The sequence below is a fragment of the Callorhinus ursinus genome, unplaced genomic scaffold (assembly GCF_003265705.2).
Source record: "Callorhinus ursinus isolate GAN/ISIS: 27379988/994484 unplaced genomic scaffold, GSC_fseal_2.0 scaffold57, whole genome shotgun sequence".
NCBI lineage: Eukaryota > Metazoa > Chordata > Mammalia > Carnivora > Otariidae > Callorhinus > Callorhinus ursinus.
The window spans coordinates 5903991-5928306 of record NW_027397119.1 but is presented as its reverse complement, the minus strand read 5'-3'; the positions used below and the strand labels follow the sequence as shown (position 1 = coordinate 5928306).

At 50.2% G+C, this 24316-nt stretch overlaps 2 protein-coding genes across 12 annotated transcripts in view; one reads left to right on the top strand and one right to left on the bottom strand.

Annotated features, from left to right (window-relative positions):
* Positions 1 to 5015, top strand: part of SYT2 (synaptotagmin 2) — a 107106-nt gene extending 102091 nt beyond the window's left edge. For all 3 annotated transcript variants that reach the window (XM_025855294.2, XM_073884469.1, XM_073884468.1), the window contains exon 9: positions 1537 to 5015. In XM_025855294.2, coding sequence (XP_025711079.1) covers positions 1537 to 1743 — 207 coding nt within the window. In that variant the 3' untranslated portion in view covers positions 1744 to 5015. The remainder of the gene's footprint in view (positions 1 to 1536) is intronic.
* A 12037-nt stretch (positions 5016 to 17052) lies between these two features.
* The window catches only part of PPP1R12B (protein phosphatase 1 regulatory subunit 12B), a 209323-nt gene continuing 202059 nt past the window's right edge, over positions 17053 to 24316 (bottom strand). For 5 of the 9 annotated variants that reach the window (XM_073884588.1, XM_073884592.1, XM_073884594.1 and 2 more), the window contains 2 exons: positions 22657 to 22837; positions 17053 to 17366 (listed from right to left, as the gene is read on the bottom strand). In XM_073884588.1, the coding sequence (XP_073740689.1) occupies positions 22703 to 22837 (135 nt within the window). In that variant the 3' untranslated portion in view covers positions 17053 to 17366; positions 22657 to 22702. Of the gene's footprint in view, positions 17367 to 18911; positions 18955 to 22656; positions 22838 to 24316 lie in introns of all 9 variants that reach the window. The other 4 variants (XM_025855141.2, XM_073884590.1, XM_025855147.2 and 1 more) reach the window with 2 other exon arrangements.

The following is a 24316-nucleotide window of genomic DNA, read 5'->3' as shown; positions in this document are numbered from 1 at the left end:
ATCCTCCTGCACTCTTGGTCTCTCCCTCTTTGGGCTGAACTGCCCCCTCTTCTCTCCCTCTCCCCGCACCCCCTGCCCTCCCCTCCCTAGGGCTGGAAGGAAGGGGTGCCAAGGGAATCGTCAGAGCTGGTGTCGGCATCTATGGAGAAGTCATCAAGGGGACAAGGGGCAGCTCGGGGATAATGTTAGACCGAGAGGGGTCGTCCTTGTGGAACGCTTCAGGTGGCTATAAAGGGAACTGGCCCAGGGCTTTCAAATTCGACGTGCCTAAAACCAATTTAATGATCTTCCGCATATGGCTCCCAGCCAAACCTGCTTCGTCCGCCTTCTGTTTTCAAGCGAGAGACCAGGGCATCATCTCAGACCCTCTGCCCTTTTTCTTTCCTTTCTCATTTATCCAACATACTTTGCTGAGGACTCCCTAAGTGCCGGGAACTCGTGAGGGGCTGGAGAAACACACGTGTAGAAGACACGGTCCTTGCTGTCCGAGGGCCTCACGGTCGGGAGGGGCAGCAGTAAGAGGCCACCGAAACACAGGGAGATGGGCCTTCAGCGTGAGCAAATGCAGAGCACGGTGGACAGCACAGCTGAGGCTTGCTGGAGCACGTCTGGTCCTGAAGGATGAGCCTGAGTTGGTGGAGGGGGGCCGGGGGGGGGGCAGACCAGAGGAAGGCACTGACTGTCCCCTCCGCTGGCCCGACTGACCACCAAGTTCTCTTGATTCCCTTCCCTCAACACCTCTCCAGTCTGGCCCCTACTTCCATTCCCACTGCCCTGCCTTGGTTCAGGCATTCACGACCCCCCTCCCCTCCCGACCCCACCGCGACCCCGCAGCCAGGCCCAGTCCCCCTCCAGTGAATCTCCCACCTCAGCGCCCGGGTTCTCATCCTGAAATTTCCATGCCACTCCTCTCAGAAGTCTTTGGGAGCTCCCTGCAGCTCGGCTGAAGAATAAAAGCCCATTCGTGGGGGGCTGCTGGCCCCATTTACGCCTTGTTGCTTCTCACACTCTACCTCAGTGGCTCTGAACTTTGTCTGTTCCCCAGACACCATGTGCACACTTGTGTTTCTGCGCTTTGACCAAGGCTACTCTTCCTTCCTGGGATCCTCTTCTCTCTCTGCCTAGAAAAGCTCTCAGCCCTTACCTCCCAGTTTCTGTGTCACCTCCTCTGTGAAGCCTTTCCTGTCAGTGTCTGTCACTTGGGGTTGTAGGTGTCTGAGTACATGTCTGCTGCTTTCGTTGGAGGCGATGTTCACAACTTCCTCCCCGTCCTCCACCCTCAGCCCCTCAATGGCGGGCCGGAGCCCGGCACATGCTCAGTAGGTGCCTCTCGGTAGAAACAAAGGCTCTTTCCAGCAGGTGTGGTCTCTGCCTCCGTGTAAGTTCAGTCTTAGTTGGAGCCAGAGAGGGAAGCAAAGTGCCCAGGGAGGCCTCTCCTTGCCGGGCATTTGGAGTAGAGGATGGAGAAGGACAAGTTCGGTCCCGGGATTGCTCATTTTCACCTGCCAACCCCCTCCCTCCTTTGTTTCCCCACAGAAAGTCCAGGTGGTGGTCACCGTGCTGGACTATGACAAGCTGGGCAAGAACGAAGCCATCGGCAAGATCTTTGTGGGCAGCAACGCCACGGGCACGGAGCTGCGGCACTGGTCCGACATGCTGGCCAACCCCCGGAGGCCCATCGCCCAGTGGCACTCGCTCAAGCCCGAGGAGGAGGTGGACGCACTTCTGGGCAAGAACAAGTAGGCGGCAGTGGCCGGGACCCCGCGCCGTGACAGACACTGACAAGATCCAGAGCTATCAATACCTCAGTTATGCGACCTTAGAGGTTTTCTTTCTCATTTGTTTGTGGCTGTGTCCCTGTTTTTCCTTCCTTTTCTCTTTTTAAGGACCAACTTCCCTCTGATGGCTGTGTGAGGAGAGTCCCCTAACAGGTGAAAGAGAAGTCTGGCTCTTTTCATCGTCCCAGGAGCGGTCCTTGCTGCATGCCCTGTCACGTTTCCCTCTCACTTCTTCAAAGCTTCACTGAAGCCCACCCTGAGTGAGGCCCTCTTCGGCAGAAAGTTGCAGCACTTCCTGTTTTTTTGAGTGTTCTGGGCCAACAAAATGGCAGCACATCCTGTTTCCTGACAGGAAAGGCAACACAGTGGCCTATGATGTGTGTGTGTGTGTGTGTGTGTGTGTGTGTGTTTGTGCGCGCGCGCACGCGCATGTGTGTGAGCATCTCTCTGCATTCCTGGAATGAGCCATGGACAGTAAAGTTGTGTGGGAAGAGAAAGCTCTTCAGGGACCCTGAAACGAAGAGACATCCACTGTCTAAGTGGGAGATCTTCTGTCAGCTCGTGGAGAGGGCTCAGAATCCCGGTCAGAAGCCAGAAGCTCCTGTACTCCTTGTGGGTGGCTATTTGGGAGGCAAGATGTGGAGACTGGATTTGTCCAGAACTGGGACCAAATCCCTGATGCCATCATAGACTTCCTCCTGTCAGGCATAGTTTCCCCACAAGTGTGGTTTCTGGGACATTCATGGACATGAACTATTCACTAGATTGGTCAGGCTCTAACAGGGACCATCACTCCTGGGACCTCATATGTTGATGACAGTTCACATCAAACTATGAAGAAACAAGACCCATTTACCTAGAAAGACCAAATGAAACTCGTGGATCTTCTTCACTCCCTTCCAGTGGGAAACACGGATGCTTTCTCCCTTTCCAGAATATAAGCTATGCGGTTCATTTGCATTGATTCCTCATCATGCTTTTGCTTCTGTTTTCTCTTTTAATCTAAACAGAGCAACGCTATCTGAAGACTGTTTTCTGTACAGAGCCAGAGAACTCTAAAAGAAGGTTTAAATATTCTTAGTTCCCCTGAGGTCCAGGTAAGAAGGGGAGCATGGCGGACAGACGGCAGAGGTTTCCCGGATGAGGTAGGCAGGAGTGCTGAGACCCCCCAGCTCCCCCTCCTCTGCCTTCCATGCCAGACAGCGTACGGGCAGCTGGTGGGGCCCAGGGAGACCTGTGGGGAGGCCCCAGCCTACCATTTCTTAGGGAGGCTTCTCGCTCTGAATGCCAGGAAGCAGGACACCCATTCCAAATGGGTGGTGAGGACACCTGCTGGGGTTTCTACCCCACGCTCAGTTGTGTCCCATTCCCTCTTCAGCTTTTGTCCCCAGCACTGATAAAAAGCCATATATATGTTAGTCAAGTTTGCACTGAGCCTCCTTCCAAACATTCAGCCTGGGCAAGAGAGTTAGGCCCCACATGGCCTGAGGCCAGCACCACTTCCTTCCGCCCCTTCCTCCCGTCCTTGCCTCCCTTCCTTCAGCCTCTCTCTTCCATCAATGAAGCCCTGAGGCCCCTGCCATTTCTTCACCACAGAATACTCATAGCTTCCTCAGAACCTTGGGGATCTCTCTCTCCCAGCAAAAATTCCTGTCGTGCCCCATCTGGGCCACCTCAGCTTCCTATAGGTACCTGAGATAGATGGACAGCGTTAGAGAAAATCAGGCTTTGAGGATCCACATGAAGGAGGTGCGGAGTGTCTTTTCATTTTGTTAAAAGAAAGGTGGGTTTTTTGTTTCTGCTGTGCCATGTTTTTTGGTTAGAGTAGGGGATGAGGGAACACCTCCACCAGAACCAGACTGGGAAGCGGGTTTCAGCCTTGTTCATCTCTCAGAGATGCCAGTGGCCCTTGGTACATGGGAGATTGTATTTTCCTGGACCCTGTGTGAGTGTGGGTGTGTACTTAATGATGAGAAGGTAGGACTCTGACAAGGACTGTGAGCTTTGGTCCTTGGGACCGGAGTTGTGGTCATGGTAGAGAGTTGTAGGAAAATAGGGTGCCTTCAGAATCGGGCTGACTGCAGCGTAGGATGTCCTGATACGGACATCAGAAGTCACTGGACTCTTCTCCCATCCCCAGAACTGTGGGATTTTGGTGCTTTCTCAGGGTCTCTCTCCCCACCATATCCCACAACCCTTGTTCATAGGACCTCCCTGCCGATCTCATCTTCCTTACCTTCATTCTTTTGCCCTTTCCCAGTGTACTTTCTACTACGTGAGATTCTTCTCTGCCCATGAACCTCATTCAGCCCTCCCAGAGCCCAAGATTTGCCACTCTCCTGATGGGGGGAAAGGAAATGGTGGGCACCTCTGGTGGTTTGGGTGTCCATGTGCCAGAAGACAGGGGCTGGATTTTGTTACTCTGGGCCACCTCTAGTGAGCAGCCTTGAGGGGTGGGGACAGATTGCTGAGAGACTGAGTGTGGGCAACAATTCCTCCCTCCCACCCACCTAGGTTCCAGCTCGTCCTTGGATGGGCCCTTGGCCCAGATGAGCCATCCTAGTGAAGGCATCTATCCAGGTCCATGAACTAGGCAGGTGAACATACTTATGCTTGTAAGCTTTCTACACCTGAGGGGTGATGTTACCCAAGGCACGGAGCATCATTCTGAACCCTCACTTCCATGCAGGTTTATTTCTGGGGATGTTAGGGTGCTGGGGTGTATGCCCGAAGTGGGACAGAGTGAGTTCTGGCTCGTGAGGGGTTCTGGAGGCCTCTGCGACTGTGAGTTCTCACTCCCAAAGTCTATTGCAGACAGGAAAATAGGATAGAAGTGATTTTTTTCCACATGGACTGAGACCATAAAGACCCAAACCCAATCCCATCCGGAACTGGGGTGAGGCCAGAAAGCTCAGTCCTCTCCTTTCGCCTTGAATAATCCTTCCAGAAGAGAAACTAACTCTGCCAGAGCCATATGCAGATTTTTGGACTTTGGAAGCGGAAGCTGAGGCCTGGGGGAAGCAGGGTAGAGAACACTCGGGCAGCCCCAGAGAGCCAGTGAGCAGGTGCTTGGCATGAACGAGAAGAGCCTTCGCAGGGATCCCTCAGCTGGGGGATGGGACAGCAGGGCTTAGAGCGTAGTCTCAGATCCTGATCTTCTTTTCTTCCCAGGAAACCATACATAGCTGCGGTTCTGCAGAATCAGTCCGGGATGATTTTGCTGGCCCAGGGCTCCAGTGAGAGAGAAGAGAGAGGTTGTAGCAGTCCTCCTGTGGGTAAAACCAGCTCCCTGAAAAACCAGCCTCCATGCAGTGGGGTGGTGGTGGGTGAGCAGAGAGGTTGAGAAACCTCCCCTGCGGTTGGGAGTGAGAGATTCCCTGTTCCTCTAATGTATGCTAATTCTCGGTCTCACCCAACCACATACAGAGAGAGAGAGGCTGTCCTTTGTCCTTCCACACAAAGGTAGGAAGCGATTGAGCCAGGACCTGCCCTCCGACCCTCCACTCTGTCCCTACTCCTCTCCGCCTTCCCACCTGAGGCTGGTTGGGCGCCCCTTCTCAGAGCTCTGGCTGGTGGCAGGCAGGGAAGGGTCCCAAGGCCTGGTCTTGGTGGCGCGGAGTCCCACAACGTGGTTGTCAGATTTGGCAAATAAAAATACAAGATATCCAGTTTGATTTGCATTTCGATAAACAGTACATAAATTTAAAGTCTGTCTTAGGCAAATTTGGGACATACGATACAAAAAGTGATTTGTAGTTTATCTGAGATTCAAATTTAACTGGCCATCCTGTGTTTTATCTGGCACCCCTATGCTATGACCACTTACCCCCTCTGCCCCCTCAGTCCCAGGGGGCCAGAGACTGGTCACCAAGGATCTTACTTAACCTGCTTTTCGAGCTGCAATATTGAGAAGGGGACACTGTGACTTGAAGACACATGAATATACTTTATTTTTTAAGTGACAACAAAACAAGAACCTTCTGAAGCCATTTGAGCCTCATGACCCCCTCCATGTGCATTTAGTTATATATAAAAGAAGATAGTGATCTATAAACCTATGAACCGAGTCTCGTTTACTCAACATGCATGTCTCTGACTTTCTGTAAATAGTCGCATGGCCATGCTGAGAGTCCCCCTAACCCCTGCCCTCGACCCCACTTTACACAACTCGTTGAGGCCGCTCCTTCGATTTTATGTCACGTAAAGTCTTTGTCCCCAAGCCCCACCCTGTCTCACCCCATTGGGAACCCCCCAGTGGGAGCCACCGGCTGGGGGCGTCGGTTTCGGGCTCGGGCACCAGCTCTGCCTTCGGGGACGTGGGAGGGCCACTGGCGCCCCGAAGGCCGGCCCCCACTGCTTGCTGCACATCCGTCTGCAGAGCCGACCCTCAGTGTACCGTGCGCTGTGTCCAGCCTGGGGTCTGCTGTGTCCCGCGTATGTGTGCGGTGTGCCCCTTCCTCCCACTGTATGAATTCACTGAAAAGCCATAAAGGGGGCCTCCTGCTGGAGACTGCCCTTGGTTCCTCCCAGGAGCCCCCCCGTGTCCCTCCGACTGGCTCCCCACAGAACACTTGTGAAGGGCTCACCTGCTGTCACCCCTCCCGCTCTCTCAGCCCCATGTCACGAGGGTGGATGGCGTCCAGGGCTTCTGGCCGAGTCCCAGGAGGCGTCCGGGCTGGCCCTGCCCAGGCGGGCTCCTCCACCTGGATTTGACAGTCCAACTCCATCTCCATCCTGCGTGTGGTCGGGGCAGTGGGGGGGACGCCATAGTTTCAGGGCAGTGAGGAGGCAACCAGGATTTTCAGGAGCAGCTAGTCAGCGGCTCAGGTTCCCATCACCATCCGGGCTTGACAGAACCAGCCCTGCTTCTGTAACACAGTGGGGTCAGGGGCCGTGGGTGGCAATGCAGGAAGGCCTCTGGGGGCGGGAGTGCACTGGAGAATGCAGTGGGTTAGGCTCTTCCCACCGTGCTCCCTCCTGCAGGCTGACAGCGCCTAAGAGTGGGTGGCCTGAGGCCTGCAGAACCCCCCCCCCCCAGCCAGGAGCACCCTGTGGGAGAGAATTGGGGATGCAGAGCTGGGGGCTCTGCAGGTCCCACATCACTCTGTTGTACCAGGATGGGCATGTAAGCTTCCAGCCTGCAGCTCCTGGCCCCAAGGGCACCGACAAGGGCAGACAACTCATGGGAATAATGCCAGGTGGCCTCGGGCATGGCGACTGGTAAGCATGAGAAAGGAGGGAGACCAGAATGTGAGAAGGACAAGGCCGAAGGCGGCGAGGTGGGCTCTGCCCTCCACAAAGCACGACTTGTGAGCACGCAGAAGCCCCAGGGATCGTCGTGCTGGGGACCATCTCCGGATGGGCTGGGATCCGGAGCTTGGAGGAGTGGAGGGAAGACGTGTCTAGCCTCCCGCTAGCACTCTCTGGGACCCTCCCACTCTCCACACCCACAGCAGACAGCAATGCACGCAAGAGTTGAGGGGGTCTGGCCTGGTGAGGTGGCAGAGCCGCGTGCATGGGGTCTCTCCATCCAGCCCTCCTCAGCCATCAGGACTCGAGGAGGACCCTCTTCAAAGAAGCTTGACTGTTCTGCCCTGACTTGTCCCCATCTAAGGACTTGAGTTGCTGCTTTCTGAAATCCCAGGGATCTGAAAACTTCAAAACCGGGGTGGTGGGCAGGGCAGACCCTAGCCTGCCTCAGGTCACCCCTGGAACGCATCGGCCCCGCCGGGAACCCTGCCTTTGTCTCCATAGGAAGGACACCTTGTGTAGGCCCCACCCCCACCCCTCGCCCCCCACCTCCTCTGCTTGGCAATGCTCTCCACACCCCCCTTATGTGGACTCTGTTGTTCTTGTCTGATCTCTTGTCAAATTGTTATTTTGTAATGAGCTGTGTCTCCTTATTAAAGAAATGAGCTGAAAGAAACCTGGGGGTGGGGGGGTGTCTCTAGTGTTTGCCGGGCTGCAGGGAGGGGGCAGGCAGGAACTACCTCCTGAGGCTCTGCATGGCGGCTGGGGGGGGAGGCGCGGGGAGAGGGTTCTGAGAACCCGGCCTCGAGGCCAGTGTCTTCCTTCAGGGAAGCAGAACAAGGGGCCTGAGGCCCGTTCTCTTCTTGGGGACACAGTCTGTGATGGGTGGTGGGGCACATATATCCTCATGACAGCTTTCTGGGCTCAGGGCAGTGGTGCTGGGGGACGTGGTCTGGGAGGCTGGGGGACCCTCGATTCCTTTCCCCGTGGGCCTGGGCTTGGGGGAACAGCCACCTTCCGAGTGCCAAGACACGGAAGCTGGGCCTGGGGAATGGAAGTTTGAAAAGTGAGAATTTCTATAAAGTCCTCAATCGCCCCATTGTAAAGAGCTTTAAATGTCTTTGATTTCTGAGGCAAAGATGTTAGGGGCCAAGGAGGAAGCTTCAGAATTTTAAGGAAAGAGAAAGTAGGGCAGCAACTGCCCCCGGTTGAGAGAGAAAAGAGGGAGAACTGAAATAAAAGCATTTATGTGGGGGTCTTAGAATTGCAATTCAGGGTACCCAGCTTTGGGTAGCAACCCAATTGTGTCCCTTCAGGAGTAAAAGCTGGAGCTTTTTATCAGCAGACTGTGGAAGTATTAGGAAATGTACACAAGTTGTTTTCCAAAAATTATGATTGAAAGATACAATTACATTTTACAGTTGGTTTTCCGAGTACAGTTGGTTACTAGGAAAACCTTCTGCAGAGTGTCCAGTTGTTATGGGGAATGTGGAGGCAGCAGGCCTGTGTGCAGTCCTATGCCTCTGCCCAGTTCAGTAGCTCAGTTCCTGTTTTTAAAAACAGGATGAAGTGTCAGTCCCAAAATGGAGTCTCTTATGCTCAGAGGTTTTACCCAGCTTCACACCCCCAAGAACTGGAAAGGGTGAGGCTCCTTCCTCGGTTCCCTCTCCCGCCTGTGGACCTGTCTCCTGGAAGGCATGGCAGATCTGGGCTTGCTGCCTTAGTTCCTGAGCAGGGCAGGCTGGGTGGCCTGGTGAGGGGAGGGGCGGGAGGCTGCTCAGCCCAGAGGCTGGGGATTTGTCCGAGCTGGGTCTCCTGGCTGAGCACGTGAGCTCTCCACCGGGGGCTCTTGCCCTTTGCAGAGGGCTGGACCACAGGGCCGCCAGGGGATACTCGGACCCTGAACAAACACCTCACCAGGTCAAGCGGGGGATCCAGAAAGGGAAAGGACATTTGTGGTTTAGAAGACCCTCACATCACACATGCTCCTTTGCCTCTGTTTCGGGCCCTGGGACAGGTCTGAACTCTTCAACCATGACATCATGTGTGTTTGTTCTGTTGCTGCTTGGGCTACAAGCAGCTGGGTGACCGCAAGGGAAAAGCATCTTTCCTCCCTGTGCTTACGCCAAGTCGGTGACCAGGGATTTCCGCTTGGCAGAGAACCCAGGGCTGAGCGAAGCCAGAGGCGGGCTTGCTGGATAGAGAAACCAGACCCAAACCTTGGCTGAGCAAGGTCAGACCCGGCCACCCACCTGCCATCCCTGCCAGCAGGCCTGAGCAGCCTCCCCCGTGCACGGCTCCTTTGCTGGGAGTTCGGATTGAGCCTCCGATAATCGCCGCGTTAGCTGCCTTTGTAGTCGGAAGCTACTGAGCGGTTTCGGCTCTTGTGACCTACACGGTGGCCTCGTGAAGACCATCACGTACACAGCAGAGGGCTAAGGGGGGATGCTGGGCCACCTGCAGGAGCCCTGGCTGCCGCCTCTCCGGCCCTCTCCTGCCCGTGTGCATGAGCACATGCGTGTCCATCCATCCAGACCGGCTCCACACCTCTGTCACGAGCCTTGCTCTCTTCAAAGAAATCACCATATTCCTAGGCACTCAACACCGGGAATCTTGATTTCTTCCTACGGTTCTTCTGAACCTCCAATCTAGGCTTGTCCTTGGTCTGACTCCTGAGATCCTGCTCTCAGTGATAGTGATTCACTCATGGTTGTTCCTGGGACAGAGGCAGGAGGGTGAGCCCCCCTCCCCGTAACGCTGGGATGGGCTCCTCTAGATGGGAGATCCTATAAACCCCATTTCCTAAACTGCGGAGACACAGTCACAAAGTTAAAACACGGTTTTATTTACTCATTTATAAATATGGTTGTGTTTACAGGCATCATATAGATGTGAATATTATTATTCCCAAACTTTCAAACACAGAATACTTAATACTATATAGTAACAACCAGTAAAACAAAATCATTCATCTCAGGGTTGAAAGGCCACTCAAAATTGCATAAAAATACATTCAATTCACAAAGCGAATCTGGCTCCCCCTCCCTAAATGTCCCTATCCCGCCCCAGGTGTATTTACAACGGACTGAAGTAAACCCATACAAGTCAGCTGAAAAAGTTACATCTGGTGCTCTAACTGTGGTGGAAGTAAAGTCGGGAGTGAAGAGTGAACTGAGTGGAGAAAAGACAAAATTCAGCCCCTAAAATGGGAGAGGCATGAAGACCACAGTGTGGTTCTTCTAAGCTCTTCTCACCCCTAACTGATCATGGTCAAGGCAGGGGAAGAATGGAGGGAGGGAAACCACGAAGCCAAAGCCGGGGTCTGAATGAGTCCAGTGAGAACAGGCCGTATATTCTCCAAGAGCGGGGGGCGCAAGGGTGAAACATGTTCCTTCCCTCCTCAGAGAGACGGTGGGCCTACCTGGGTGCCAGCTAGGTGGCAGGCCCAATCTTTCAAAGGCTCAAGGGGCTCTAGCCAGAAGTGGAGTTATTTTGGATTGCTGCATCCTCCCAGAACCCTCTCCCACCCCTGCAGCCCGCCTCCTGGTGTCCTCTGCTTGAGCCTCTACGTCCTCCTTCCTCCAACCTCTCGTTATCTGGCCTTCTTCACCAGAGGACAGCTGGAATCTGTCCCAGGCTTCAGTGGGGTGGGAAGGAGGAAAGACAAGGTCAGATATGTTAAGGTGAGAGTCTAGCGAGCGCAGGATCTGCACTCATCCTCAATTCTGGTATTCTGGTTTTGTGGGAACGTCAGAGGCTCTAAGAGGCTCCCTGCAGTCAGTGTGCCTTTCCTGAATCGCCTCCTGCAAGGCAGCAATGGGCTGAAGTTTTTTCTGGGAAGACACTCTGTCTCTAGCTGGAAATAGTCAAACCTCTCAGGACAAAGACTGAGTAAGCTAGACATGGCTACCCATGGTCTCCCTGGCCAGGCTACGGACAAGTCAGACATGCCCACCATTCAAACCTCATCTCTGAGAGGCTACTAGCACGGCCAGGGGCCTTTGAAACTAGAAGAGTGGTGGTGGCAGTCATTGTTGGTGGATGGAGCTGGAACGGGAATCATGGCTGATGTGCAGAAAACCTCCTATGTATCATTAGCTCCAAGTGAGAAAAGCAGAGAACAAAGAATGGAGGGAGATGGGAGAGCAAGGGTGAACGGTATGTTTGTTTGTTTGGAAGGACATAAAAGCATCCTCATGTCATTTTAAGGGGACACCCAAGAAGTTTATTGGAAGCATGAGGGGGAAATTTGGAGGAGAAATAACAGAAAGGATCACTCTGGCAGATTCACAGTCCGAACTGATAAGCAGATGGGACTGGAGAATGGCTCAGAGAGAAGGCCTTTGGGGGACTGGAAGGGCAGGGGAAAAGCAAAAGATATGAATTAACAGAATAATACACTTGGATAAAATTGGTTCAAGAATACGCCAGCCTAGCAAATGTGCACGTGTATGCATGTAGGTTAGAAGCAAGAGCAATCTCCCAATCGTTACACCTCTTTAGGTAAGATCAGATCATTCATCAATCCATCACTTACCAGTGGTGTCTGTCTTTGAACATACCCACTTCCCACGGTTCTTCCCAAGGAGGGGACACTGGGCTGCAAGCCACAGCTAGGTTCAATTGGACCCTCAACCACAAATCCCAAAGGAGAAGTGAATGCATCTCTTTTACCCTGCAGCTGCTAGCAGGCTAGTCGAGATTCTTGATTTGGTTTTTATCAGCCCCCAAAGACTACCTCCTCCCTGGTAGCTGTGACAGTAACAGCGCCTGCGCCGCAATCAAGTTGATCTGTTTTCCAATCTAATCTAATCAGAACACAAGTGATCAATAGCTGTCCTTGATAGGGTCTACTGCTCCCAAGCAATGTCGATACCCATTAGGGAAGCTGATTAAAATCTCCGCTCTGCTGGAGGCCAAGGGACCAGGGTACCAGCGACCAGCACTCATTTCCCTGCACGCAGCTCTGCCTCTCAGTGACCCCCTCCTCCGGTGCTGGCAGCCTCCGCCCCGCTCTTCGTTCTGCCTCCTTCCCACTTTCCCACCCAAGCTCACGGGCCACCTTCACTTGCAGGGTCTCTGTCCTTTCACTCCACTCACACCCAGTCCTGCAGGAGGCTTTTCAGAGCTAAGTGCTGTTCTATGCAATACGGCTGTGTGGACTTAGGGTCTATGACTTCTTCCTGCACTGGTAGTCTCCTCTGCAGACCTGCTTAAAGGAAGGATCATCCTCAATAGCACTAGAACCTCCTACTTCCGATAGTCCAGAATCCAGAGGGGCTCCACAGAACTAAAAAGTGGAGGTTTTCATTGAGGAAAATTCTCTTGCTGCTGTAGGGCAGACTTTAAGACTATGTGTAAGCTGGTGCTAAGCAGAAAGGCAATGTTTGCCCTTTGGATATTAAGGGCCACGTAGACCACATTCGAGAGGGCTGAGGCAATCTATGAAGCAGCAGCTCTATTTCCTATTAAAACAACTTGTCCAAAGGCTGCCTGCAACAAATTGCTTTCTATCCATTTCCCCATGAGCTCCAATTTCCACCTCTGCAGGTTTTAATATTCTTACCAAGCCATTAGGAGGGAAAGCAATTGCAACACCATTCAATTACCCTCAATATTAAATTCACTTTCTAACAAGGATGAGAAGTCAACCTTGACGTGCTAATGTTAAAACAGTCAGAAGAAAACAAGAGTAAGAATTCCGAGTTTAAGAAATGTTCTGATCTTCCTAGGAATAGAAATTATAAGCCTGGAAGGGATCTTACGGACGATCCAGTCCAACTGCATTCTGCAGACAGGGAAGGTGACTTTCCCAAGGTCACGTGGCTAATAAGAGCTGGCCTTAGAACCCAGCTATTCTGACTCCTAGGGGCTTATCCCTTCCTCTTGCCTTTTTCTGCCCTCAAAGCTGCCTTGCTTATTGGGTGAGAGGACTCACATCCTTTGATAGGTTGAAACCTGCCTTAAAAATCAGTGTGGGGGGCGCCTGGGTGGCTCAGTTGGTTAAGCGACTGCCTTCGGCTCAGGTCATGATCCTGGAGTCCCGGGATCGAGTCCCACATCGGGCTCCCGCAGGGAGTCTGCTTCTCCCTCTGACCCTCTTCCCTCTCGTGCTCTCTATCTCTCATTCTCTCTCTCTCAAATAAATAAATAAAATCTTTAAAAAAAAAAATCAGTGTGGGGACCAAGATCTGCAGTTATAATTGGGCCTAGATTTGGGGCTGCTGTGTGTCTAGAGTTGGGTGTGGTGCTAGCACGAACAGTGGCCCCTGGGAATGGCCAGGAGGGAAGGCCCCCAGCCAGCGCCCAGGTAGGGTCACCTCAGTGTTAAGCTCCAGGGGAACCAGTGGCTCCCCCAGCGGGTTGGTATCAGGAATTCCCCCTGCCTAGTGGCTCAGTTGCTGAATCCTTTAGGCTTTTCCTTTTGTGGCGCAGAGCAGCCTGGAAGCTGAATAACTGGCAATCTTTTCAATAGCCCATCTCTCATCTCCATGCTTCTCCTGCTGCAGGACCGCCAACGTGATCAGGACGGAAACACCGGCCTTTGTCCGAGGGGAGGCAGTCTATCTGGCTAGGGGAGGCTGCACTGGGGCCAGAAATCCAGAGACCAAACCAAATGCGTGGCTTTGAGCGTTTCTTCTTCTCTCACCCCTGGCTCACTTAAAAGCCCCTGAGAGCAAAACAGTAGTTCACACACGTTTTTGTGGGATTCACAGGCTAATACACGGAGTTTCAGCCTTCTCGTTTCTGGGCAGAACTGTCGAATAAGGACGTTTTGTTTTGGGCAGGAGAAGCACGTGGCCTCACAGAGCAATAAATACATCCTGGCCCCAAACATGGGGTGGGAGACAGGAAGGCGCAGAAGAGAAGCGAACACATCCTGCAGTTGGACAGAAAAAGCCAGGGAGGTTCCAGGACATATCAAGTGAGACTGCCCAATAGGGAATTTAGTGCACTGAACAAACCCAGGGCATGTCTATTCTTTAGATTCTTTAGAGGCAACACCCCAAGATTTGCATAACTCTGTTGCACTAGAGACTGGGACTAGGGGTCATCATGCCCAAGAGCTATCTGGAAAAGAGTAAGCAGCCCTTGAAAGACAAATAGGCGAAGCAGTGAAACCTCAGCCAGAGAATCTCTGGAATGGCTGAATCATTACTCTCAAAGGTGTGGCTTGCTTTGAAAAATATCAAATTAATGAGAACAGAGGATATAAAGTTGTACCAAGAACCTTCTCATCCCCATTCTGATATTTCATGTAAAGACCCTAAAAGTGACACAGCACAGCTGAGCCCCAAATTGTTGGCCAGACCGGCAGTATTCATGCAGCTTGAGCTATCTGGGGTGCTCTCAGGTATCCAAACCAGTAGGTTGAGGACAGAAGGTATGTGGCCACTGAACAGACCAACAGCACAAGAGGAGGGAGGCCTGCTGCTGTTGGCACCCGGAGCACACGGCTGGTCATTAGGTCTCTAACCATCACTCCTGGGGCTTCCAGTCAAAGCAACTGTGAAGAAAGGGTATTTTATTCTCTGGGAAAGGACCAGAATTCAGAGTCTATCTGTCTAATAAAATTAATTGTATAAGAGAGAGTGCCTGAAATTGCCTAGGATGGTTTACACTTTCATGATTTCTTGGTCATAGAATCCAATATTCCTGAGATTGAAAAGCTTGTAAATTTTTCATCACAAGGAAAACTTTCTGGCAAGAAAAGGCATCTTTAATGTGAAAGGGCTGTGTGAAGCAGCAGGCCATAACACCAACCTAAGAGTTTTTAGATTCTGTCCCACGCTTTTGAAAGGCACAAACAGATGAGGGAACTCTCTGTAACCCCTTTACCCAGTCTATCTAATGGGAGAGGGTCAAATGTTTTCCTAATAATTCAGTTTTCTTTTCCTGAGAAAGAGGCAGCAACCACCCCCATGCCTTGCCCAATATCCAGGATGTGCCAGGAGAATCAACTAGTCAACACCTTGTTTTGATTTTCCCTCTCCCTAGAATGAAGAAGACGTTTATAGTGGAAGTGAGGAAACATTTTACTCTAATTTAGCATTCCCTGAGAACTGAGCTGACAGTGCTCCCATGCTCATACAAAATCCTAATCAGTAGTAGCTTCTCTTGGAAAATGGTTGGAAACGGAAGAGAGAATTTTGGGTATTCTAAAAATGGGGTCTTGCTAGAGGAGACATATTTCCTATTCTGGAATTAGGCTCTTGAATGATAAACTCTGGTTTAACGAGCATGTAATGTTTCAGAGGGCCATGGAGAACTACATTGTCATTTTCGGAAAAGAGATTAAAAAATGGACAGAGGTGGTATATGTTAAGAGAATGGCCCACTCTAAGCACTGAATACCACGGGCAAATGAGGAGGACTTAAATGACCTGCACACTCAAAATAAACCAACCAAGGGAGAAAATGCCTATAAAGACCAAATACGTTAGATATTACTATGGGGTCATCATCAAGGACCAACCATTTAATTTTGTGCTAACGGAGTATCTGTCCAGGTTTGGGCATGATATTTTCAAAGGCTGTTTTTGTCCAGACGAGGACAGATGAGATGTGACAGGCAGGAGAAGTATGCTATGTGAGGAATGCCTTAAAGGACCGGGAAAACGCCAGTTCGAAGTAAGGTTAAGGGGAGGTGACCAACTACACAAGGGGCTGTCACATCAAAGGGCACTATGGACCGTGTGGAGCACCCAGGGACAGACTCTGACTCATCTTAGTAAAAGCTTTCTGGTTATCAGAGTTGCCCACCTTTCGAGGAATAAATGCACGGCTACCTGACTATGGGTCAGAGCTGGGGCAGTGGGGTGCAGGTGGGGGTCCCTGTCACATGACAACAGAAAGCTCAACCAAATGACCTCTGGGCTTTGCCACTCTTGAGATTCCGTGACTCTCATCAATGGGTTGGGAGGATCTCACCACTTCAGACCTCTAGTAAGAAGTCATTTCTCCTGTTGGCTTCTAAGAAAACAGATGCCTCTCCCCTAAATCTCGCCACCGGAAACAATCAATCACATTCACCACCATTACCACAGCACGATCTATCTTCTGTCTTCTTTGTCACAAGGTTGCAAGTGTCCCCAGATACTCTACTTACACCATATATGTCTTTCCGACCTGCTTCCACTCCCTGGTCCGCCTCCCACCCAACCACCCTCCCCAGCTCTCATGCCTCCTTACAAGGACTTCCTTTCTCATTAGGAGCAGGTGCCCGAGTGAAGAGAGGAAAACAAGGTCGAAAGGAGGTGAGGCAGAGCGGGGTGTCCAGAGCCCAGATTCCCTAATAAAGGAAATCACTGTGTAGGGAAAACAAGTGGGAGATGAGAGCAGCGGGCTGGCACTTATGCCAGGGTCTGGCTTTTCGGCAAGATGGCCCGTGGTGCCGCCAAGGCAATTCTTCTGGTCTCCAGAGCACCCCAGGAGAAATGATTTTCCACAGTGGCCAAAGACAAGTGAGGTCAGGTGCTCTGTTCTAGCTTTTACACCATGTGTAAGGTGGGGGAGGGGAGACAGAAAGGAAAGGAATAAAGGAAGCCAGGGTCATCTGAGCCCTGGGGAAGGGGGCCAGGCATGAAGGAAGAACAGGAATTAAGACTAATCAGGGATGTTACTGGGTTGTTGATAGAAAAAGTAACAGTAACACCAGCAAGGAGTCAGAGAAAAGTCAGTTCCTGAGAGGTGCAGACTAGCAGAGACCTTCAATGCAGAGTCACTGTCACCTTGGAATCTAATGGAAACAGAGCTCCAGAGGCCGTCCGATGATTATGCCAACATCCTGTTTCTCTTGGCATCCCAGACAGGATCCTGGAATGGCCACCGTAAGACTCACCTATGTCAGAGGACACTGGGTCAGCGTAAAAGGCTGTGGGGTACTGGTTTGGGTAGAGGCCTTACATGTTTGGACCAAATCCAATGTGGACAAGTAGCTGAGCAGCAGGAAGCTGGGGTCCACAGCTGAGCCTGGTGTACTCCCCAAGGCCTTCTCCAGATGGCTTGAATGATCACAATCATGCTTCAATTAAAACTGTCATAAAACTCAGGGGGTGGGGGGGCATGGGAGGAACAGGGCACTGAGAGTGCAGAGGAAATGTACAGTGCAGAGGAGGTGACTGGAGGAGGGTCAGAAAGACGTTGTCCTTCCACCAAAATATTCACTTCTTTTGGTTGGAAGGCAATGGCTGCAGAAGAGGGGTGGGGCAGCAAATCCTGCCCTTTCCCTCCTAAATCGGGAGCCTAAGTCTATTTGGATAGTTTGCTGATGACTCTGATGAGGGCACCATTTTCATCTTTCAGCCTCTGGTTGTCGGATTTCAGTTCTGTTAACACCTGTAGGGTGACAGAGGGAAAGGTGTGTTAGAGCTTGGCAACATCACCTCCTTACCCTCCCTGACCAGGCCAGGCCAGGCCAGGCCAGCCCCGTGAACAGGGCGTTCTGAGGCAGCTTATGCAGTGGACTGTCACTACCCTTTCTCCCAGGGATGAAAGTCCCCTGAATCTTCCTATTTCTTGAGCTGGTAATGTTCATATTTAATGGGAGACCACAGCACCTCCATCTTTTGAACTAGCATATTTAGCAGTAACATCTTATTTCACGTTCCACACCATGTACCCTTTCATCCTCCTGAATCAGTAACTGTTTATAATTGTTCCAGCCCTTGAACTCACTTCTAGTCTGGAGACATTAAGGAGAGTGCCAAAGTGAGCTGGTGAGGTCACAGAGGAGAAACTGAGAAAGCAGTACTGGGTCAACTAAAAGGGTTAAGGACAGACACTGCTTCACACCCCATCAAAAACAGGAATGCAAGGGAGAGTGGCACAACTCGGCTGTCACACCCACAAGATGATTTAAGACCCTCCTAGTGCGTTCTGTGATAAAATCCACCCAAATTCCTGCTGGTCATACTACACGTATCCACTTTCAACCACTAAAACCCAAGGAGTTTACAGATTCGGTCACTGCATGGCTGTGACGCCCAGTGAGCACTAGGTATGTATTTAATTCTCACCCAGAGCTCCCTGTGGGTAGCTATCATGGGACACTAGGGGGCCTTAGCAGCACTTTTAGGGGACAGTGTTACAAACCCAGGAAAAAGGTGCTTTGGGGAACGGGGGAATAGAGATGTCAATTCTACCAGTTCTGCCATCTTGGAACACGGCACATGGTGCCGTTCAACAGGCAAACAAGGGAAAAACGGCAGCCCAAGCCCTAGTCTGGATAGCCGAGTCTTTATATGTGAACAGGCACACTCACAGGTGTGCTGTGCATCTAAAAAACCATAATGGGACGTTGCTGAGGGGGTAGTTTATGTGTGGGCCCTGCTGGCAGTTTAGGGAGACTTAGGTTAGAGGGAAAGTACATCTTCACCACGAAGGCTACAGGAATCTACATCTCTTCAATGCAAACGTTCTTTGATTTTTTTTAGTCATCAAACCTACAGGACTCCAGCAGCGTGAGGTCGCCATTAAAGGATGGCCTGGGCTCAGAGGTTACGAGGCCTGTTTAATTCTAGTTCCAGCTCTGCTATTAACCCTTTGGGGGATCTAACTGTACCTTAAGAAACAGAATTTTTGTCTCCTTAATCTCTTATGGACAATGTAGATTATGCAAATATATATGTGTATGCACACATATATGCATCACAGAGACATAAGGGATTTGTATTAAGGGAACAAAAAGAAAAGAGTCTTGAACACCCACACTGTGGAAGGCACTGTATTTGAGGTTCTCACTCCCATGGTCTCATTAGCACCTCATGAGTCTGTGAATCAGTTGTTACCCTTCTGTTTACAAATGGGGAAAGGAAGAATTTCATAACCAGTCCAAAGTACCCAGCTATTAAATGGCAAAGCTGATATTGAGCTCATGTATACCTGACTCTGAAGATTATTCTTTCATTACAGAGGTTGTGTGGGGCTGGAAAACAAAACAGAAGTCCAGAATCTCAGCACTGCCATTGTCGTGAACAATCTCTATTACTTTAAGCAAACAACTCAATTTGTCTGAGCTTCCATTTTTGTATCTAAAGAAGAATCATCATCTCCGCCCTGGTCGATCATCCAGTCGGGACTCCGTGAGGGCCCCAGGCGGTACCGGATGTGGAAGTGTGCGGACGTACATAACATGCTCTGCAATACTCAGGATTCTCACGACCACTGTAAGTTCTCCCATGGATGTGGGATGGCAAGTAGGTAATCTTCAAATTTTACTAGAAAGATTTTAATCCAGATAGCATCACAATAAAGTTTTGGTCCTTTAATCCTGCCTTCCTACCTCCAACCTAACCAAAGCTGTTCTGGCTGCTCTCTTTCGTGCCTCTATCCCCGTGGCCTTGACTACAGGAAGTGAGCGCTCAGAAACTCAGTCCAAGAAGATTTTTAGAAAAAGTCAGCCAGGATGGCCCCGCAGTGCTTCACCTTCCCCTCTGCTCTCCAGTGCCCCATGCTGGGCCCCACAGCCAGCCTGGGTATCAGTGAGACTCTGAACGTTGTAGTTCTTTAATAGGATTCCATAGGCAGGGAAGAAGCTATCTATGTCATTGGATTTCATTTCCGGGCCAGCAGCTCATGAAATCAGAACTGATTTTTAAATGTACAAACAACTCATTGAGTCTTGGTGATTTATTTCCACATTAAGAACTCAATTCTTTGAAGAAAAAAAAAATTGGACAAGGCAATTTCCCAGCCGCAATATACTACAAATGACATCTTAAGGGAGTGTCAAAAAGTACAAGAAGTGGAATGTAGAAATCAAGGGGGAAAACAGTCTCATAAACTTGACTCTCAAAAGAGAGAGGAGGAAATGAACAGTGTTATCTGATATTCACTTGAAGTTAAAGAATGATTAAATAAGAACACATGTGGAAGCACTACAGAAGTATGTGGCTTAACAAAGCTTTATCATTTCAACCCCCTGGAGGTCAGCTTCTTAACTTCTAAATTTCCAGTTCACCACAGTGTGATGTTAAGGTATCTTGGACAAATAAAATTTAAGTGCATGTTTTCCCAAACATGACTTCGTCCAGCCTTTGATGAGGAATGTGTTGAAGAGGAAGAGGATCTGAGGGTCTTGAAGCTGTGGAGACCCGGGAAGGACAAGGCCTGCCGCAGGGTGATGGGGGCTCAGCATGAGTCTTGCCTAGGCTGCTTTGCTTCTGACTACTTGGGAAGCGGGGAGAGGGTCCCACTGCTTATATATTCTGTTGGAAGTGGGTTGCACAACACACTGAGATAAGATGATTTCTCTAGGGGATTATTTAAAAACAAAACAAAAACAAAAAGGCAGGGCAAACTCTCTTGGCCACACTGTCAGTTTGGCTTAGTTTTCACATCTTTCCTTCTGGTAGGGGTCTGCATTTTCTGTAAAGGGCCAGATAAGAAATATCAAGCCATATGGTCTCTGTTTCAACTAGTCGACTCTGCTCTTGTGGCACAAAAGTACTTACGAACATAATGATAGTATGTAAACAAATGAGCATGGCTCAGTTCCAATAAAACTTTATTTTTGGACATCAAGATTTGATTCCATATATTTTCATGTGTCACAAAATACTCTTCTTTTGATTTTTTTCCCCCAACTATTTGTATGGCTCATGGGCCAAACTGACGGGCCACAGGTTGCTGATCTATTACAGAAGGTCATATGCTATGCAATGGTTTCTTTACAGGGGCAAAATCTTTTGGTAGGTAAATGGCTGTTTGGGAAGTCAAGAGTGCAGAGAAAGCAGAATGCTGTCCTTCATCCCTCAGCTGCAATGGTGGGGGCACACTGTTGTCTTTCAATAGATTCTTCTTGCACCGTTTAGGCCATATGCTTAACAAATGGCTAAAACTCTGTGCCAAATATGCAGGCAGCTAATATCACAGTGGTTGAGTGCTTGGGCTCTGGAACCTGACATATTTGGTTTGAATTTTGGTTCTACCACTTACTCTCTGAATGACCTTGGACAGGTTACTTAATCTGTAACTCATTTTTTCCCATATGTTAAAATGATTGTTCTGGGGAATAAGTGAGAAAAAGCATATATGGTACTGTGCACAGGCCTTACTAAATGTCAACCTTTACCTTAGTTATTAATTACTGAAAGCACGAGATCTAGTTTTGCTCTATATCCTATACTGTCTCGCACAGAGGGGGAAACTAAAAATAACTGGGACATCTTCTGTGGGTCCCTAGTTCACCCCTGTCAAGTTTTCCAGTAACCCTGAGGCTCACTGTAAAGGGTGGAGTTTGGACCTAACACGGCATTCGAGCAGTAGGGTGACGAAGCTGCTTGGTGCCAGGCTGTGGTACCGCTTCCCTTTTAATTTCCCTTCTGTGTGTGATAGCATCTACAGCAGGGTATCAGCTCAGCCTTTATGGTGATCTGGGCGCTTCAGATCTAGTGGGTGTTAGTTGCCAGCTACTGACCCCGAAGGCACAAGCAAATAGGCAGAGAAAAGAACAGGCATTGGTCAGGACTAATTAGATTGTTGCTGAAAATTAAAAACTCATTTCAGGGAGTGAAACTGCTCAGCAGTGGTGACCCCATCACACTATTGTGGGATGGGAAAACCAGCTATCTGTGAGCTTGTCTTTCAGACCTACGTCCAGGGAAAGGCTCCAGTTTACCTACAATATTTTTCGGTTCTCAGTTGAGAATAAATCCCTGCTCTCTGCTCCAATGACTGTCATCTCCTTTGCAAAGCCAGCCCCATTAGGGAAGGTCTGGCTGTGTGAGGGTCTCATTTATCCAGGCTGTGTTCTGCCTCACAGCCCACACACTGGCTAGGGGTGGGGGTGAGGGGGCACATCCCTAGGGCCCAGAGATTTGTGACAGGGATGAGGGTGATGCCTCCCAAGGAGGGGGAAGGATGCAAAGATAATTGCAGAAGGGAGGCAAAGAATAGCCAAATTCTACTCAAATGGTGGGATGGACAGTGTTGTTGCTGGTGGTGGAGCTCTAGCATTCAGGGCTAGTCGTCCCCATCTAGCATGCTGTCAGGTGTGGAAGACTTAGTTTGTCTGGTGTGCTAAGGGCCATTTTCAACCCTGGTTTCACAAAAGAATCAACAGGGGAAGTCTGAAAAAATACTGATGCTTGGGTCTCAGCCCAGACTACTGATTTTGGGGGTTGGGGGATGGGGTGGGCCCAGGCACTATATACATTAAAAGCTCCCAGCCAGGGTTGAGAACCCCTGCCCTTGGTTACCCCAGGCCCAACAACAATTTGGAGTCCAGGACCAGCCCCAACTGCTCCAGCAACCAGGTTGCACTTGGGTTGCTGCTGACTGAGAAAGCTCAATCTCAGTTTGGCAATGACCCCACCAAAGAAATCTGCACATCCACAGGTGCATGTGTTCGTCTATGTACAACTATGTGTAGCCGAGTGAGCAAATCCATATTCGGCCTCCAGGGCAGGAGAAGGTGATGTGGTGATCTTACCAAACAGACCACCAGCCCAGGCAAGGATTCCCCCGCTGCCTCCCTTGACCTAGACTGTTATGTCTCACTCTGTGGTCTCAGTCCTGGCTCTTTCCATTTGCAGATGACCAACATTTATAGGCACCCACATACGGTGGCTCTGATGGAGGGGCATGAGCACAGGGCTTCCGGGTCCAACAAGAAGAGTGAACATGCCTGGAGTGGTGGAGGAGGGAAGTGAGGTGGAGAAGAGGGGCAAGAACTAGAGCTCCTGGGTTTCCGAGGACTCGACGGACTCCGAGAGTCTGGCCACAACTCGGGTCAGGGCCCTGTTCTCAGCCTGCAGTTGCTCGTTCATCTGCTTCAAGGTTTGAATCTGTTTTAGCTGGTGGAGGTTCTGTAGAGAGTGAAACATGGAGGGGACATACAGACAAGAGAGAGAGAGAGACAAGACAGACCAGGAGAGAGAAAAGTAGGACAAAGAAATCACATGACTTTTTGTTTTTGTTTTTAGTTGGCATGCAAGAAAGGAAAGGAGAAAGGCAGGAGTAATGGTGCAGGATGAGGGGAGGGAGAAGGGAGAAAAGCACCAATGAGGGGGAGAGCCGGGCCTATGATTCTTGGCTAAGGTCTAACTATGCTGCAGGTCAGCCATATGAATACAACCACCACGCTCTCAAATAGCACATGTGGATGGCTTTTGAGAATGACAGACCATTGTGTGGCTCGGGGCCTTCTGAACTGATTTAGCATAGTTGAGCCACAGCCTCAGGGGCCCTTCTTCATCGTCAATGGGACCTGGAGTTGAGGACTCTGTGTGTTCCTAAATCCAGCTGAGGCCCTTTTCTCCTCCTTCCTCTCATCTTGCCCCATACTTGGCCCCCTACTCCTGTTTTTTTGTTTTTTTTCTGGGTCCTTCTCTTACTTTATATTTTAAAAAAGTGAAACAAGGAAAATAAAAGGGGGGCCTGTTGTTTAAGTATCTTCTGTACGAGGCACGTACTGTTTAGAACGTTGAAGGGGCACATACAAGATAAGAGACTGGCAGCTGTCTGCATGGTCCTCTAACCTGTTTTGTAGGATGCTTCATTAACCCTGCTAGTTCTCCACTGCAGTCCAGATGCTTGTTCCAGGATCCAAGAACTGCAAACCCGCCCTTGACCTGCTATAGGACTACCTGCATCATGAAATTCACAGCTAACTATGCTCTCTTTGTCCCAGCTCATAAAGAGGCGGGCAGCTGCCTGGAGGTGTTCACATATAGACTCATACTCTGAAAATTACAGCTGTGCACAACAGTTGGAGAAATCATAAATGTCCAAGATAATGGAATTGGTTGGGCTGATGTACTAGTTCAGACCTCACTATTTGTTAAGTGTTACAAACGGGACAGAATAACCAGTCCACAGATATTCTTCCTAATACCTCATAGCCCATAAAGGACCTAAAGACTTCAATAAATAACATTACATCACAGGCCTGCTTACCGTTACTACCCTTGCCTAAGTAGTCATCTGTACTGACCTATAACCGAGACCATCAGCTCTCTGGGAGGAAGAAAAGGATTGTATTATGCAAATGGGGCTTCAGAGAGGAAGATGAAAAATCCTGTGGATTACAGTGATGGCAAACCAGAAAGTCTCTCATACCCACATGGATGTGAGGGACAGAAATGAAGGATTAGTGGAGTTATAGTTGGAAGTGAAGAAGCAAGAAAATGAAAGGTGGCATGAAGGGGAAAAAACAGTGAAAAGGAAAAACGAGCAGAGACAAACTGCTGAATATCTCTTTCCCCAAAGAGAGAGAATGAGCACCTTGGAAAAAAGGCAGAGCAGCCCAACACTTCCATGTTGCCATTGAAGGGTAAGGACCAGGC